We start from the raw sequence: 17,576 nt of genomic DNA, 5'->3' as shown, positions 1-17,576 counted from the left end.
GGAAGGAAGGAAGGAAGGAAGGAAGGAAGGAAGGAAGGAAGGAAGGAGAGAGAAGAAAAAGTTAGAGAAAAGGGCCATTTCACAGTAAATCATTCACCTTCCCAGAGAAAATGCCTAAAAGATGCTTGTAGGGAGAGGTAGAGCAAATGAATCTTTGCATTAAATCAGGAAGTCATGTTTGTATTTACAATTTTTTCAGCATATGGACTATGGAACATCCAGAAATCATCATTTCAGGGAAATGCCACAGTATAGAACCTCGGCATTCCAGACCAGAAGTTCTCACCAAACACTAGATTGGTAAAGGGGATAAATCAATAAACATTTATAAAGAACCCTATCATGTGTCAGGCACTGTGCCAAGCACTGGGAATACAAAAAGAGGTAAAAGATAGTCCCTTCCCTCAAGGAGCTTACAATCTAATGGAGAAGCTTACAAGCATACATACACTCTAACATAGGAGCTCCCAACTTTAGCAGGATAGTGATGCCTTCTTCCTTCTCTACAGGAGGAAAGCCACATGAGTGCTGCTCAAACCCTACCCCCCAACCCTCCTCACAGTTATCTACCTGTTGTCATCTTATTAGTTAAATGTCTTTCATTCATTTGGACATCTGCTTTTTTATAAACTTGAATTCAAAACTAGAGATTTTTAGTTCCTCTCTCCCATTTTTCCTCCTCAATTCTTAGTACTCTGTACTTAGAAATAAAATTTCCTCTCTCCATTAGAGATAAGTGATAAAAAGAGTAGAAATGTTATTAAAGAATACTGAAGCAATCTTTGCTTTGAATTAGCATTCCAACTCACAGAACAAGACAATCTCAAGGTCCTGACCCTAGCACTCCCCCAGCAACAGATCAGACTTCCAAACAGGACCTTGGGCCAGGGTCTCCATACCTGATGAAGCAGGTCATGCAGAGCTGCAAGTTTTTCCAATGACAGATCAGAGGCATCTTCACCTTCACATAATACATCTTTTTCAACACTTGTGTCTGGGGTATAATCTAGGTCTTCCATAAGGAATAGGATCTGCCTCTTTGCGCTGATAAATTCCTCCTGTCTACATGCCTAGAAGAGAATAGAAATTGTATGTGCCTCCCCTCAGAGCGAGTCAAAGTGACTTTCATAAAAGGTGTGTATGTGCACCTTCAACTCTAATATCTCTGCCTGACATGGAGGTAACCCCGAGTCCCTAAAAGCTGTGGCAGCAGGATACAAGCCCTGGCAGGTTCTTGCAAGCTGAAAAGGCCTCAAATATAGACCTGGCAACAAACTACATACACATCTACTCTGATGATGCTAGCTGAGCTGGGTGGGACTTATCACCAAGAGGATGGCCATAAGGTTATGAATTTCTCAACCACAGCAACTCTTTAAGAAAGGCAATGCCCTATGGTAGAAAGAGCGCTGGAAAGGTTCGCCTCTGATGCTTCCTGTGTGGCCATAGGCAAGTTATTTAGCTCTTTAAGTCTCAGTTTCTTTATCTGCAAAATGGAGATGATGAGAATATTTTACAGGGTTTTGTTTTTTTTTTGCCTTTTGGAGGGCAATTGGGGTTAAGTAACTTGCCCAAGGTTACACGGCTAGTTTTTGTGTGTGTGTGTGTGTGGGTGTTAAGTGTCTGAGGCCAGAACTGATCTCGAGTCCTCCTGACTCCGGGGCCGGTGCTTTACTCACTGTACCACCTAGCCACCCCTACAGGGTTGTTTTGAGGATAAAGTCAGCTATTATTCTCAATCACCACCACCGATCAACAGGAAGGTTGTTATTGGTGTCAGGGAAGGATCTCCCACTGACTAAAACGCAGACCTGAAGTGCCAGGTGTCTCTGCCACACACCTTTGTCTCAGCCAGGGTTGCCAAGTAGCATCTGAATTGGTCCAGCTCCTCCAAGCTGGGCACCGAGTCCCTGTCTGTGCTGTAGGGGGTTGTGTGGAGGAGCTCACAAAAAGCCTGGTCTTGCTCTTGAAGCCTTTTCAGTTCCCGTCTCCTATCCTCCTTCTGCTTTAATCTGACCTCCAATTGGATGCACAAGTCCTTCTCCAGCTGCAGCATGGCGATGCCCTTTTCCTCCTGTGCAGGGGAAAACCACGTCAGTGCTATGCAAACACCACATACACACATATACACACACACACCATACAACCACATTACATTAAAAGGGGAATCTGAGGACTGGGAGGTTGAAGAGGGCTGGGAAAATATTCCAATTACTTCAGAACTTACTTGAAAATGTTCCACATTTAATTCAAAGCACAGACTGTCTAGTTGTTTTCGATACAATGCTATGCTTTCCAGAAGCCTCATCTTCTTATTCTCTTCCTCTGCAATTATCACATCCAAAAGGTTCTATGGCATGAAAAGGGATATAAATCAGCAATTCAACCTCTTCAGATCCTTGGGAACATGAAAACCCAGTGCTTTCAAGAGGGATGCTCAGGTATAAGCATCTCGATCTGAAAACCTACAGCTAATTTATTTTTTTTTGGGGGGGGGGATAGGGGTTAAGTGACTTGCCCAGGGGTCATACAGCTAGTGAGTATCTGAGGCTGGATTTGAACTCAGGTCATCCTGATTCCAGGGCCTATAGTCTATCCCCTGAGCCACCTAACAGCACACTACCACCCACAGCTAATTTTAAGTAAGGAAATAATTCTTCTGAACTCCTCAAATCCAAAGTCTAGTGCTAGATGCTATGCTGAGCAACAGTCTCCCCACATTCTCCTGGAATTACTTTGTATTAATTTTTCATTTATCTGTGTACAAATTGTTTCTCCTGTAGACTTTAAACTCCTTGAAGGCAGGGACCATTTCATTTTTTCTTTATTTCTATTTCCATTGCATCTCCACTGGTACCTGGCTGGTTTTTAAGAAATGCTGTTTGAACTGAAATCCACTGCTGCCTACCACGTAAATGGGATGCCCAAAATACCTTCCAATACACTTTTTGTCTCAGCTAGTATCTCCCGCAAGAGCAGATTCTCAACTGCTTTTGTGTCATGGACCCTGTTGACAGTTTGGTTATGCCCATGAACCTCTTTTCAGAATCAATGCATAAAAAATACACAAGACTACAAAAGATACCAATTACACTGAAATATAATTTAAAATATTAAAATAAAACATGTTTATGGGTTCTAAAGACCATGAACAACATCAGCAGGGTCAAAGCTATACTCACTTTCACTGCTTCCGTCCTTTCTAGCCTCTGGTCTTCTGGAATCCCCATTGCCTCAAAGAGATCCCGAAGGAAACTCAGGGCTTTGTAGAGATATGCCATTGATTCCACAGTCAGCAACTCACTGAAAGAATTGGTGATGGTAAAAAAGAAATAAATTAAAACCAGGTAGAAACAAAGTGAGTCCCCTCATAGCTGAGGAAGAAAGACTGAATAAATTGGGCTATCATGGAATGCTACTGTGCCATAAGAAACAATGAATATGAATAATTCAGAGATGTACAAGAAGATTTGTGATCTGATACAGAATGAAGTAAGCAGAACTAAGAGAACAATATATACAACTACAATCATGTAAATCAAAGCAACCCTTTTTAAAGGAGGTCAAACTCAAAGTACCTTCAGTTATCAATCTCAGCCTGAGAAAACATAATTAGACACATTTCTTTCCTCTTGTACAGATCTGAGCATCTACAGAATTGAAATGTTGCTTATTTCAGACAAGGTTGTTTTATTGGTAGGGTTTGGTTATTTACTTAATTTTTTTTTGCAATGGGGGGCTTACAGTGGTAGAGAGTTTTTTGGGAGGTAGTAAAAGAAACTAAAAGCATAAACCTTTTTTAAAAACTGTATATTTTTATCCAGTTTTATAAACTTCCAAGCACTTTCCTATGACCTAGTTTGATGCTTATAATAACCCTGTAAGGTATATTTATTTTACAGTTGAAGAAGCAGGAATAGAAAAACAAAATGTTGTATTCAAAATTATGTCCCTTGTTGGTAACAATAGCATATCTAGAACTCAGTTTCCTGACTCCTAAGTTCAGGGACTTTCTATTCTGTTACAGATCCAATAGACCATAAGGTTCACAAATGGGAGATATAAAAAGTGATAATAATGTAGAATGCAAGAAACCTTTGAGTGACTGTCACTCCAATGATCTGTCACTTTAAAACAGAAAACCTTCCTTTCTTATCAATCCTCATTTCATAGCATGTCAGAATAGGAAGGGTCCACAGAGGTAGATAAAAATCTTGTTTTATAAATAAAGAAACTGAGCCCTAGACTACTGATGATAAAATATATCTCCTCCTTCTTGGCAGAGAGGTGGTGGGCCGCTGGTTTGCAACGAGGCATATGTTATCAGATGTTGTGAATGTATCCATTTGTTTTGCTTACTATATTTCTTTATTACAAGAAAGGATGCTGTTGGATTGGTAGAAATTACTGTGAAGTGGTAGAAATTTTTAAAAGCATCAATAACACATAAATAAAAGAAACTATGGCCTAGAAAGCTTAAGTGATTTGTCTTAAGTCATGCTATTATTTGGTGGCACAGCCAGATGGGATTTATATCTAGCATCTCCCAATTCATACAGCCTCTCATAATGCTTTTCTTCTCTCAATAGCAGAAAAACCTCCTTAAAACTTCCTGCTTCACATTTCCCAACTCCCACATCACCAGAAGAGCAAAATACCAATTTAAATCACGAAAATAAAGTTATCTTTTCTTCATCTATAATCCCACCTCTAGGGGGCATACGGTGAATAAGGCATGAAAACAGCATCAGAAAAATCCAACAACTTGTACAAAGGTTATTTTCTCATATTGACCTTGTTCACAAAAAACCCACTGCGTCCACAAACAGGAGATAAAGACAGTGAACATACTATACACCTGGGGTATACTCAGGGTGTCCCCACTGATTCCTTTGCCATTTAAGGAACTAATAATATTTATTAATCCTCTACTATATTCAAAAGACTGTGGGCCTAAGAAAGAAGTATAAAGACATAGCCCTGCCCTAAAGGAAACTTTCAATATATTGGGGAGAAAAGATAAATCAAGTGAAAGGAAGGCAAGGCAATTGGGGTTAAGTGACTTGTCCAAGATCACACAGCTAGTAAGTGTGTCAAGTGTCTGAGGTCACATTTGAACTCAAGTCCTCCTGACTCCAGGGTCAATGCTGTTTTCATTGCACTACCTAGCTGCCCCCCACATTTTTTTTTAAAAGATGACAGTATAAGGGATATCATAAAGCAGGCCATTATTGATTACCACATGAATTCTACAGACGAGTATTTCTCACAAAGTGTTCCATGGAACCCTGGTGATTCCATGTAATATGAACAGAAAATCCATGAGAAAATAGCAATGTTATATTCTTTCCTGACTCCAGTCCCTGTAATCCACTGTACCACCTACCTGCCTTAGGCTGCCCCTTGGTTTGGGGGTCAGTTTGCAACGGGCTTTAAATACACAGCAGAGTTTATATTTGACTTTAGAATCAATCAACTGCATTTAATAAATAGGGGAGTGACATGGTCAGACCTACACTGTAGGAAGATCACTTTGGTAGCTATGTGGAAGATGGATTAGAGAAGGGAGAAATGTGGCAGGGAGAGCAAATGAGAGGCTATTATAAGAGTCTTGAAACAGCAAAGAAGTGGAAACAAAGCAGGGGACTCAGCCACCATGTCCAACTGAAATAAACAGAACCAAAAGAACACTATATACAAGAACTACAACAACGTAAATGAAAAGATCACAAAGAAAAGCCAGCCTCTGAGTCATAAAAAACCTGATCATGGTGTCAGAGAACAGATAATGAAACATATCTTCCTCCTCACGGCAGAGAGATGGGGGGGCTCCTAGGGAAGACTCTCGTATACACTATTAAGTCGGATCATTATATAAGAGGGATAAATTTGGTCAAGAAATGACTATGAAGTAAAAAAAAAAAAATCAATAAAATTGATTCTGAAAACTCTTTAAAAGAAAACCAAAATAAATAAATGTGGTACCCAGAACTGAACATACTACTCCAGATGCTGACTGACCAAGACAGAATACAGTTCTCACCTCCCTGGTCCTAGATCCTCTGCCTCTTCTAATGTAGCCTCAGACTGCATTCAGGGTTTTTGTTTTTGAGTTTTTTTGGCTATCATATATTGGATTTGCAGACCATTAAAACTCAGATATTTTCCCAACAATGTGCTTTCCAACAACATTGATCTCATTTTGTACTTGTGAGCTTGGCATTTAGAACCCAAATTTATCCCTTTAAAATTTTATCTTAATTAGATTTGGCACAATATTCTGATCTGTGAAGATAGTTTTTAATCCTAAACCTTTCGTCCAGTTTATTGGCTAATTTATTTCCTGCAAATTTGATGAGCAGCCTTTTTTATGCCTTTATTCAAATACCTGGTAAAAATGTTAAACAGCGTAGTGTCAAGAATAGATCCCTGCAATGATACCATATTAGAGATCCCCTTCTAAGCTGACATCAAACCATTAATGCACATTTAAGCATATTCAGTCAGTTATGGATTCACCTAACTGGACTAATGTATATTCTTTATCTTTCTGTTTTTTCCACAAAAAGAGCATTAGAATTCTCTCTCATGTTTTACTAAAATCTCCGTGAGCCAAATTTACAATATTCCTCAGGTCTACTAATCTAGTAATATTGAGTTATGCTGTGTCAGTGACCCCATTGTTCCCAGTTCTGCTTGTCAATCAGTGTAGAGGAAATGCCACCCAGTCTGTAGCTTTTGTTATTATCTACTGTCCAGCATGTACCTAGTATAACAGCAAGCACCCTAGCATATCCAGGGTGGCTGCCAACACGGGTTCTTAGATCTGCTTTTCTAAAAGAAAGCAACTCAAAATGGGTTAACAATCTTGCTTTAATCAAACATATGTCATTTACCTAGTTCAGGGAAAAAAGGTCAGCACCCCGAACTTCAGAGAATACAAACAAGTTATAAGCAGACAACAAATACAGACAGAAACATTAGAAGACAGGCTTCCAACTGTCTGACCATTACATCCATACCTAGTCAGTGCCCAGAGAGGGAAGCACCAACATCTGGATTTTCAAAGCTGGGGGGCTCAATGGCTGCCCAGAATCTCATCTGGTCAAATCACACAACTCTTCTCAAAGTGAGCCCCAAAACAAAATCTCACATCAGGGTATATATAGCCTTCTCCTGGCTCAGAGAATGTCACAACCCTCTTGAGGCACTGCCCAATCACAAAGTATCAAGGTGTGGGCATTCCTGAAAAACAAGCCTCCTACCACAGGCTCCAGGTGACCACATTCAGTCTATTAGGGGGCAGAGTATATTTTCAAATCAAGGAAGGTTCTCAGAGTCACTTAAGCCTATCAAAGGGCCTAAGGGCAGAGAAGCTCTTAAATTCTCATTCCCATACCTGGATAGCCATCAATCAATCCACAAGCACAGATTAAGCACCTACAAAGTACTAGGCACTGAAGATAGAAAGACAAAAGTAAAATTGTCCCTAACTTCAAAACCCTTAGTGGGGAGACAACCAATAAAAATGTAGGCGCATACCAACTACTACTGTACATTAGCCACTATGTACCAGCAAATGGAGAGGGGCTGCGACAGCAGGCCTATTCCCTTTTGTTGCCATGGACCTTGAATCCCTTGCTGATCTCTAGTGCGCAGCCCTTAAATGTGCTGCCACTTTGACATTTTTAATAGTATTTTTTTTTTCCAATTACATGTCAATTTTTAGAATTCATTTTTGTAAGATTTTGAGTTCCAGGTTTTTCTCCCTCCCTCCCCTCCCCTCTTCGTAAAATGATAGGCAATTTGATATAGATTATACATGTGCTATCATGTAAAACATATTTCCATATTATTTACAGTTGTAAAAGAAGAAACAGATCAAAAAAACATGAAAAAGAATAAATTGAAAAAAGTATACTTCGTTGTGCATTCGGAGTCCATCAGTTCTTGATCTGGATGTGGATAGTATTTTCCTTTGTGAGTCTTTTGTACTTGTTTGACATGTTTTTTTAATAAATTCCTTTTAATTGTCTTTTTCGTGAGTTTTGCCTCATTAATCAAGATGAAGGCCCAAATAGATAATTTTCCTTTTAACATTAATCTTGTCCAAAAAAGGAAATATTTTTCTGACATGAGCTGTTCTGCTCCTCTAATTTGTTTATTATGTCACCTTTTATGTCTAGGTTACCCACCTATTTGGACATTGTTTTAGTTTATGATAGGAGAATCTGGCATGATCTATTCTTTTTGCTTTTTTTTTTTTCCGGAGGAGGGGGAAGGGCAATTGGGGTTAAGTGACTTGGCTAGTGTTAAGTGTTGGAGGTGGGATTTGAACTCAGGTCCTCCTGACTTCAAGGCTGGTGCTCTATTTACTGCACCACCTAGCTGCCCCCTGTGATCTATTCTTAATAAAAGATTTAGCTAGGTGGCACAGTGGATAGAGTACTGGGCCTGGAGACAGGAGGACTCATCTTTGTGAGTACAAATCTGGCTTCAGACACTTATTAGCTGTGTGACACCCTGGGCAAGTCACTTAACCATCTGTAAAATGAACTGGAGAAGGAAACAGCAAACTGCTTCCATATCTTTGCCAAGAAAACTCCAAATGGGATAATGAAGACTGAAAAACAATATTCTTAATAAAATCAAACTGGTTCTCTGTGATCTCTGCTACCTTTTCCAGATGTTCACTAACCATCCCTTTAATACATTCTAGAATTTGCCAAGAAACAAAGCCAAGCTCATTGACCTATAGTAGACTCTACTCTCTTCCCCTTTTTTGGAAAATCAGGATAACAACTGAACTTCCCAATCCTACAGCATCTCTCCAATTCTCCGTGATACTTCAAAAATCACTGAATAGCTCAGCAATAACATGTACCAGATATTTCAGTACTCCACTAGATAATTCATCAGCGTCGACTGACTCTGAACTCACCAAGGATAATGACGTACTCTTTTATAACTTCAGTATTTGAGTATTAAAGCCCTATTAGTAATTTTCATTCTGTCCTTTCCAATTCAGAGTTCATTCTCACCAGAGAAAGTAGAAACAAAACAAGAATCAAAAAGTTCTGGCACCAGTTTCCAATACTCCTTTCCTCCCAAAGCAAGAGGGCCTGTCCCTTATCATGTTTCCCCAATATAGCTTTCAAAATCTTTTTTTGTTAGCCTTAGGATTCATCAGCAGCCTTGGCTAATGCTGAGCTTTTAGTACTCCTGAACCTATTCTTACAGCTACATCCGTACAAAAAAAAGCCTTGCTTTTGTATTCATCTTCTGTTACCAAACAAGGGCTCTAGTATTCCAGTCCAGAATTGGAATGACCTCATTTCCCAACTGTTTTACTTGACCATTCAATAGCCACTCCCCTAAGAAAGTTCAGACACTACTTATAGAAGTTGAGCCAACAACTCTCCAATACTGGCAGCAGGAAATGAGTGGTAAGAGAACTAATGCAACCATGGTGACTGAAATTACTAGAATTTAAAACTCATGGGGAGGGGGGGGACAAACTCACTAGGAGCAAGGTTGGAGAAATGAGGGAATCAGGTCAGGTGCATATGGAAGCTCCTTTTTTACTGTTCCTAATGGACTGAGCCCTCCTCCAGGACCCAATTTATTTCAATAAATATTTATTCCAGGAGGAAAAGACTCAACAGGGCAGTTATAGTGTTCAGTTTTTAGAGAAAATACATATGTTAAATTTATAGTTCTATTCAGCATCAGGTCAGAACCACAAAACAACATAAGACTGAGGTGCTGACTCTATTTTCTCCCAGAACCTTGGCTAAATTTATCTAGCTCTGAAAAGCAGCACCCTAACAAAGCAAATGAAGGGGGAGATAATAAAGCAGAAGTCATCTTTAGCGTCTTATGCTAAATTAAAACATCTGGGACAGGTTTTTAAGATTTTAATTTTATTAAACTTTTAATTTATTTAAATAAAAATTGTATTGTATTTAATTTAATCTATTTAAATTTTATTCTTTTCACCGAACAAAAATATTCTTTCTCACTTTTCTCCCTCCTACTTCCCATTTAAAACAAAACAAGACGAAAAACAAAAACCTTGTAACAAATGAGCACAATCAAGGGAAACAAATTCTTGCATTAATAGGACAAAGGAAGAGTTCCTAACCTAGGGGTCTACAGATTCAGGATCTGTGAAATTCAATGGGGAAATGTATGTGTGTGTGTGAGTATCGATACATATATATAGTGTATGTATGTATGTATGTATATCTATAGTTCTCTGTTGAATTAAAATATATACACATATATCTTTATTTCTACTATTCTCTAATTGAAATTTATCATCTCCCTCAATTATTTAAAAAACATGATTCTAAGAAGGGGTCCATAGGCTTCACCAGCCCGTCAAAGTGATCCATAACACACAAAAGGTGCAGGATCCCAGATATAGGGCTACTGGTCAGTATACTCAATGTCCTCTGAGAGTGAAGTTTCTGGACTTGCCTGTTTCCTTTCTACCTCTCCCATGGATGTTAGAGTAACAGTTATTAGCAGTACTGAGTGGCGAAACTCCACCTACCCTTATCAAATATGCAATTTTATTATCTGAGCAGAGAAATCTACCTGACTTGAAAATATGGCTTGCTAGAATTGTGTTTAAAATGAAGAAAGTCACTCTAAGTGATGAAATGAGGAATTAGCCTTTGAGTAAAAGCAGCTTAACTGCATGGGCTTTGAGATGTCTTGGCTGCTCAGAAGTTTGGGGAGGGACCTACTTTCTAGACCAGGGGGTTCCTAATCATTTTTATGTCATGGACTGCTTTAGCAGTGTGATCAAACCTATGGACCCCCTTCTCTGAATGTTTTTAAATGTACAAAACAAAATACACAGGATTACAATGGAAATCAATTATATTGAAATAGTTATCAAAACTTTTTTTAAACAACGTCACAGACCCCAGGTTAAAAGTCGGTGTGTTCTGGACCTACACCATATCTTGCAGAGTTGAAGTTTCTAGATACCCTCATTTCTAGCTAAATTAGTCTTTAGGAACTATGCCTTAAGGTGCTGGTATTTAATATTGCCTTCTCTTAAAAAAAAAAAAAAAAGAAAACCAACAACAGTATGTTCAAAGCTCCTCAATTTCGTTGTATTTTAAAATGTCCCAGTTGACAGGGTAGAAGGGTCATAACTTTAAGGACACACACAGAAAAAAAACCCTCTTGTAGGACTAATGTTCAAAGTACTAGCTTAAATTTCAGGCTCCCCACTCTTTAGTGTGATAAATAGTAACAGTGCATTTTCCTCAATTCAGTCACTGTTCTCCAACTTTCAGAGCAGTCTGAGGTCAACAAAAGGCCTCGAAATGCAAACCACCCTAACCAATTCTTTCTACGGTAAGGTTTTCATGGCACCTGCACTATGTGTCCACAGATGCTTACCTTGTTTTTGACCAATGGAAATCCCTGAAATGAAAAATGTCCTTAGGCTCCCTACTCCACTTTCCTCAGGCTAAAAGATCTGTGGCTGTACATGGCTTCTACAACCAGGACACCAAAGCTAAAAGCTCGTGGGTTTTCTAGCTTTTGTTCTACATATCTATAACTATCTATATCTATATCACTTGACCTCACAGCCCTGTAAAGATGTGATTACAGTACTTGGGGGTTAGCCTCATTTCACAGAAGGAAGATCTCTAGGGTTCCTTTCAGATTAAATCTATGATCCTATGAAGAAAACTGAGGCTCAGGCCAGCTGACTACTTGATCATAGTCATGCAGAGCTGGGTAGGATTTCAATCAACAAATATTTATTAAGCACCTACTATATGTCAGGCATGGAGCTAAGCACTGGATTTGAACCCAGGTCTCCCTCAACTCCAAATCCAGACTGTTTCCCCCACACCAATACATTTTGTAGGTATTGCAGAACCCTTTGTGGGCAGAGACCAACTATTCCATTTGTTTCTTTTATTCTTCAGAGTTGGTACTTAAGAAATGTTTGTTGTGTATTAGGTGCTAGTTAAGTTCCCCTACTCTCTTCTTGCCATGCACCTGTACTTCAGTGTGCATTGGCAACCCTAGGAATTTTGGCTTCTGCTCGGTTAATCTTAACCATTTCTAATCTGATGTAGATTTACCCCCCCAACACACACACACACACACACACACACACACACACACACACACACACATAGCTATTCATCAGTTATCTTCCTGCCAAGCCACCTTGTTTATCCCCTCTTGAATCAAATAAATCCTGCTTTCCACCTCTGGCTCAAGGAAAAATAATCCAAACAATGTACCATTCCTGGAAAAAAAACTGTACAAAAAATGGCTCTAGACCTCTACATAAGATCCTCCTTACTTCCCTGACACTGCTCCCCTAGTTAAGCGCAGTATTTCCTCTCTATTAGAATTAAGTTCCTTGTGGGCAAGGGCTGTATCTTGCTTTTTTTTTTTGCTTTTGTATCCTCAACGATTAGCATGGTTTGCGTTAAGCGCTTAAATGTTTCTTCTTACTTTCGTTTAAGATCCAAAGCGTCAATCTGCTCATTCCCTAACCTCAGCTCTGAGGCGATGAAGTGACTTTTACAAAGAATGCTAACATCTGCAAAATACTTTGCATGCATTATCTATCTCACTGGAGCCTTACAACTCAGGTACTAATGATATTATTCCCACTTTTACAGATAAGAAAATTTAGCCTCGAAAAAGTTAAGTCATTTGCCTGGTTAAGTAACCCAGATAATCAAACGCGGGATTCGAATCCGGGCAATCCTGACCTTTTTTTTTTCCGCGTTGCCTCTAAAGTTTGCATTTCCCTAGGAGCCTAGCCCACTGTTCCAAACGTGGTGACCGCTTAATAAACGTCTATTGAGTGTTCACTTAAAGTTAACATCAATAACTGGCGGGCGGGGAAGAAGGGAACCGCCGGGTCAAAAAGACGCAGGTGAAACCCCCAAGGGAAGGGGAGAACAACCCACCCTGCAGAGCCAGACCCCCTACCCCTAACCCTGGCCAGCACAAGGTCCGGGTGCCCAGAGGTCTCTGACCCCTCTGTTCCCTCCGCAAACCCTCACCTCATGGCTGCAGTTTCGAGCCGCTACCTTTCCCAGCTAGGCTCAGTACCGGTGGAGTCCCTGGTTGCAGGCAGATCCGATCCCGGACAGACGCAGCAAGCTCGGCCCTCAACCGCCCAGTTCTTACACTTAATCAAATTCTCTGCAAAGTCTTCGAAAAAGTCCGCGGGCGCAAATTTCAACCCGAACAGCAGGGAGGATCCACGCCCCAATTGGTTGATGGCTGTAATGATGCTCCTCCCCTTGCTCAGGAAGCCCAGCCTCTCCTGCACTTGAGCTGGCGAAAAGTGGCGAAGATAAAAGCTTGGAGTGATTTGACAGAGTTTTGCCCAGGGATTGAAGGACTAAGAGCTATGGCCCAGAACTGTGCATGAGATTTAATTCCTTCCCCGCTCCAAAGAGCAACCCCATCAATGTTCAGACTTTTTAACCCCTCAAAGAAAGCCCATGTAGTTAACCCTTTGGGAAAGAAAGGATCTCCTTCCCCGCGGCGCCCCCCACCCAGTCCTCCACGAAGTACACTCAGTCAGATCTTTTACTGGGAGCTACAGCAATGTACTCCTTCCAGGTCTTTCCAACTGCATTCTATGCCTCCTCTAATACAGTCTTTATACCACTGCTAAAGCACACTTTCTTTTCACAGATCTGGCTCTGCCATTCTTCTGCGCTAGAAGCTTCCATGATTCCCTATTGTCCACCAAATACAATTCTAGATCTTTTGCTTGGATTCAAGACCCTCCACTCTACCTTTTCCACAAAATCTCATACTATTCCTCACCATGCCCCCTCTACACTCGAGTCAAAATGGACTAATTCATTTCCTAAATACATCCAGAGCTCCCACAAGTCAAAGGCTTCACTCAAATTTCTTCTCTTCAATTGTGGAATTCCTACCCAATTCATATGCCTTTTAAGGACTTTTACCTCAACACCTGTGGGTAATTATCATTTCCACCCTCAGACTTCAAATAACACTTTTGCACATCTAAAGTACTTATATATTATGGTGTATTGCCCTTATATGTGACTATAATGGTAATGGGAATTTGAAGATCTTCCCTGCAGGCTAACAGGTACTTAGCACTTAGTTTCATTAATTGTGTCAAGTATTAAGACCCAGAACTTGTGAATCCCACATTGGGATGGACTTGTTGATGTAATAGGAAGAGGCAGAACAGGGAGGAGCTAATACCCTATATAAGGAAAAGCCCAAGCTGCAGAGGTCAGAACTTCTGGGAGTGAGCATCTGTAGGCTGGGCTGCTACTGCTGGAGAGGGAAAAGAGAACTGAACTGAGAACTGAGAAGAGAAATGAGAACTGAGGACTGAACTGGGAATTGAGAAGAGAGGAGAACTGGGAGGAGACATGGCTGTGGTGGCAGTACTTTGTCTGTTTTGATGTTACCTTGTCAGATTTGCCTGCTGATAGAGGATGGTGCTGTTGTTACAGAAGCCCTGGGACCTTGCTGCCAGTTCAGAAGCCTTGAAAGAGGATTTTCTTCTTGTATTTTTACAGAACTACTGGAGGAGGGTCTTACTGACATTTTCAGAGGCCCAGGGACCATACTGATGATTTGTATTGCTTCCTCAAACCTTGTTGTTGGGTCTATGTTGATTTCTCAGGCAGAAAGTGAATTGATGAGAGTGCCTGAAATGTGTGTGAATGTTATTGTGGCTTTGTTAAGCTTTGTCTTCCCAAGAACAGAACCTGTGAAGGACTTGAGGTGGACCAGACACTGTGAGCTTCAATATGGAACAGGAACTGCACAAGAAGCTGGACAAAGAACTGAGAACTGACTGCCTTTGAACCCAGGTAGGAGTTGGATAGATTTGGGCAAGAGCTGGGACCATGGAAGAGGAATCATGAAAGCTGAGAGCCTGCTTCAAGTCAAGATGAAAAGATCTCTCCTTGGATATTTAATGCAAACTGAAATAATCATGACTTACTGTGGTTTAGGGGTGGAGGATTCTGACCTTTATATTTAGATGACTGAGTTAAGGACTTCTCCAATAAAGAAGAAAGAGGACTCTTTTTGATTGAAGAGATTAAGATGATGTGACCTAGGGGTGGAGGACTTTGACCTTTGTACTTTGTGTCAATTAAGGAGGGATGATTGAATCAAGGACTTACTAAATGATTGTGTTACTAAATGAATGTTATCTTTTTCTTAAAACTAGAGCACCTGGAGGCAGGAGGACCTGAATTCAAATCTAGCCTCAGACACTTAACACAAAAACTAGCTGTGTGACCTTGGGCAAGTCACTTAACCCCGACTGCCCTCCAAAAAGCCAAAAAAAAATTATGTTACCACTTTGGTAAAAACTATGTGGCCACTTTAGTAATAAGTTGCTAAGTTATAACATTGTGAATGCTGGGGGTATCTAGGTGATGCAGTAAATAGAGCACCGGCCCTGGAGTCAGGAGGACCTGAGTTGAAATCTGGCCTCAGACACTTAACACCTACTAACTGTGTGACCTTGAGCAAGTCACTTAACCTCAACTGCCCTCCAAAAAGGAAAAAAAAAACATTGTGAATACTGTACTTTGATTTGCTGTGAATGTTTTGCCTTAATTTGTTACTGAATAGAGAGTTCACTATACTGTGTAATCAGAACCTGGAAAGCTGCTTGTGCTTAGCTTTACAATGACACTTCTTATATCTATACTTTATTGTAAGTCCCCCAACAGAAAGGGACCTTGTCTTTTCTAAACTTTGTATTTCACTCCCTAGCACAGTTTGGTTGCTGAATTTGTGGAACTGAAGTCAACACTGAGAGAGGAGGTACACTTTACTAAATATATGACCTTGGGCAAACTTGTTTACCCAATAATATTGTTTATTTTTAACTCTCTGTACCTCAGTTTTCTCATCTGCAAAATTAGGGGCTTGGACTAAGTCTTCTTCTAGTTCTAAATCTATGATCCTATAAGGTCTCCATTGGAGCATCCTAATGATCTGATCTGTTTTCAAAACCATTTGAGATACCAACACTCTTTGTCAACTATTTCATTTTTAGATAAACTTTCTGGACTAAATGAAGGTTTTCAGTGACCTCGTGTGCTTCAACTTCTTCCCCTTCAGTTTTAGTAAATCCTTGATTTCCTCTAATCTAGACTCAGGGATGAAGTTATTCTTTACTATTTCCTTGTACTGGTCAGATGGTTGTTGTCATGTGATATAGCTAAGGGTATTAATGACAGAAAGCAGTAGGAATCTCTTGCCTAAAATTGGTAAGATCTGTCCAATTTTATGATATAGTACTGATGCTTAATGGAAGCATTAATGTCTGTTCATTTCATACCTTCTTATGATTTGCCCATTTTTGTGGTCAGTACCAACTGCACTGAATCATTTCTAGTAGCTGGGTTATTGTTATTTCTGACTTATTCTGCTTTATTTTGCCTTCTTGTGGTGCTAAGGAAGACAACACATAACAAGGTACTCCTTGCTTCCCTATCCTGAGCCACGTTGATCATGACAATGATTTTGAGTAGTGCCCTCCTGAAACCTGAGGCTGCACTATTTCTTTGACCTGTAGGAGCAGTTGCATCATAGTTACCACTAAATTAACCCAATTAGTGGTGCTGCCAGAACCTAATTTAGCCAGCATTTCATTATTATTATCAGTTATCATTATTATATTTTCTGTATGCAATAATCTGTTGTATGTTTAATCAACATCGACACTGCAACCCTATAATAATATGTTAGTAAGGAGGATTTTGTTATCCTTTTTAGAGTTTAGTTTCAAGGATCCATAGCCATGGCAATGTCTAGTTTCCAGGTGTTAGATAATAACTCCCAGAATAGCTCCAAGGATCCTAGATAGTAATTCCTAGAATCAGAGTAATAGACAGTCCTCCTGAGACTTCACCATGAGATATAGGTTGACATAATGTGATACTATGCTTGAACTGAAAGATGATATTACTAAAGTTAATGTTGGCAAGATGCCTTCTTTGTCTATTGCCCTATAGAGCAAGTAGGCATAGGTCAGTGAGTGGGCAACCCATTTTGGATTTGGGTAATGCATAGAGGAATGCATGTACCTGCCTTGATTGGCCCCTGTCAAGGCTTGGAGGGAATCTGTGTTTGCCTCAACCAGCCCCCAATGAGGCTTAAGGGATTCTGTAGGAGTTGTAACTCCTACTATATTCTTGCTGGCCCTTCAAGAATTATGATTAAGGAATGATACAGGAGTTAGTGCTCCCATTATCAGCAACCTTTTTGATAAGACTAGACTGAAATAAAGATTATCAACCCCTTAGAAACTCTCTTCCTGTCCAAAAACTCCAGTGCCTCCTGTGTGTTATTTGTGAAACAAAAGACCATGAAAAACATGAAGGAAATATCAACCTATTAAAATCTTCTCTATAAGCAGCTGGATAGTAATGACTTCCTCCCCACCTTTTTTTCTCCAAATGGAATTTTACCATAATATTCTAACTTCTTTTAAATATATCAACCAACATTTTTTTCTTATGTTTTATTCTGAACTTAAACATCAAAAAAGG

The 17,576-nt window shown here is 39.9% G+C and overlaps 1 protein-coding gene across 3 annotated transcripts in view; it reads right to left on the bottom strand.

The window, feature by feature from the left end:
- Positions 1-13,274, bottom strand: part of LOC138169303 (protein regulator of cytokinesis 1-like) — a 67,991-nt gene extending 54,717 nt beyond the window's left edge. Inside the window, exons 1-5 of one of the 3 annotated variants that reach the window (XM_069098657.1) lie at positions 13,062-13,274; positions 3,183-3,303; positions 2,228-2,350; positions 1,841-2,074; positions 900-1,070 (exon numbers count right to left, since the gene is read on the bottom strand). In XM_069098657.1, coding sequence (XP_068954758.1) covers positions 900-1,070; positions 1,841-2,074; positions 2,228-2,350; positions 3,183-3,303; positions 13,062-13,066 — 654 coding nt within the window. In that variant the 5' untranslated portion in view covers positions 13,067-13,274. The remainder of the gene's footprint in view (positions 1-899; positions 1,071-1,840; positions 2,075-2,227; positions 2,351-3,182; positions 3,304-13,061) is intronic. The other 2 variants (XM_069098656.1, XM_069098655.1) reach the window with 2 other exon arrangements.
- Between the last annotated feature and the right edge of the window lie 4,302 nt (positions 13,275-17,576).

This window comes from Petaurus breviceps, unplaced genomic scaffold (genome assembly GCF_028583685.1).
Source record: "Petaurus breviceps papuanus isolate PSGF00001 unplaced genomic scaffold, PetGlider_PUasm1.0 37, whole genome shotgun sequence".
Taxonomy (NCBI): domain Eukaryota; kingdom Metazoa; phylum Chordata; class Mammalia; order Diprotodontia; family Petauridae; genus Petaurus; species Petaurus breviceps.
This window is presented reverse-complemented; position numbering and strand designations above follow the sequence as displayed.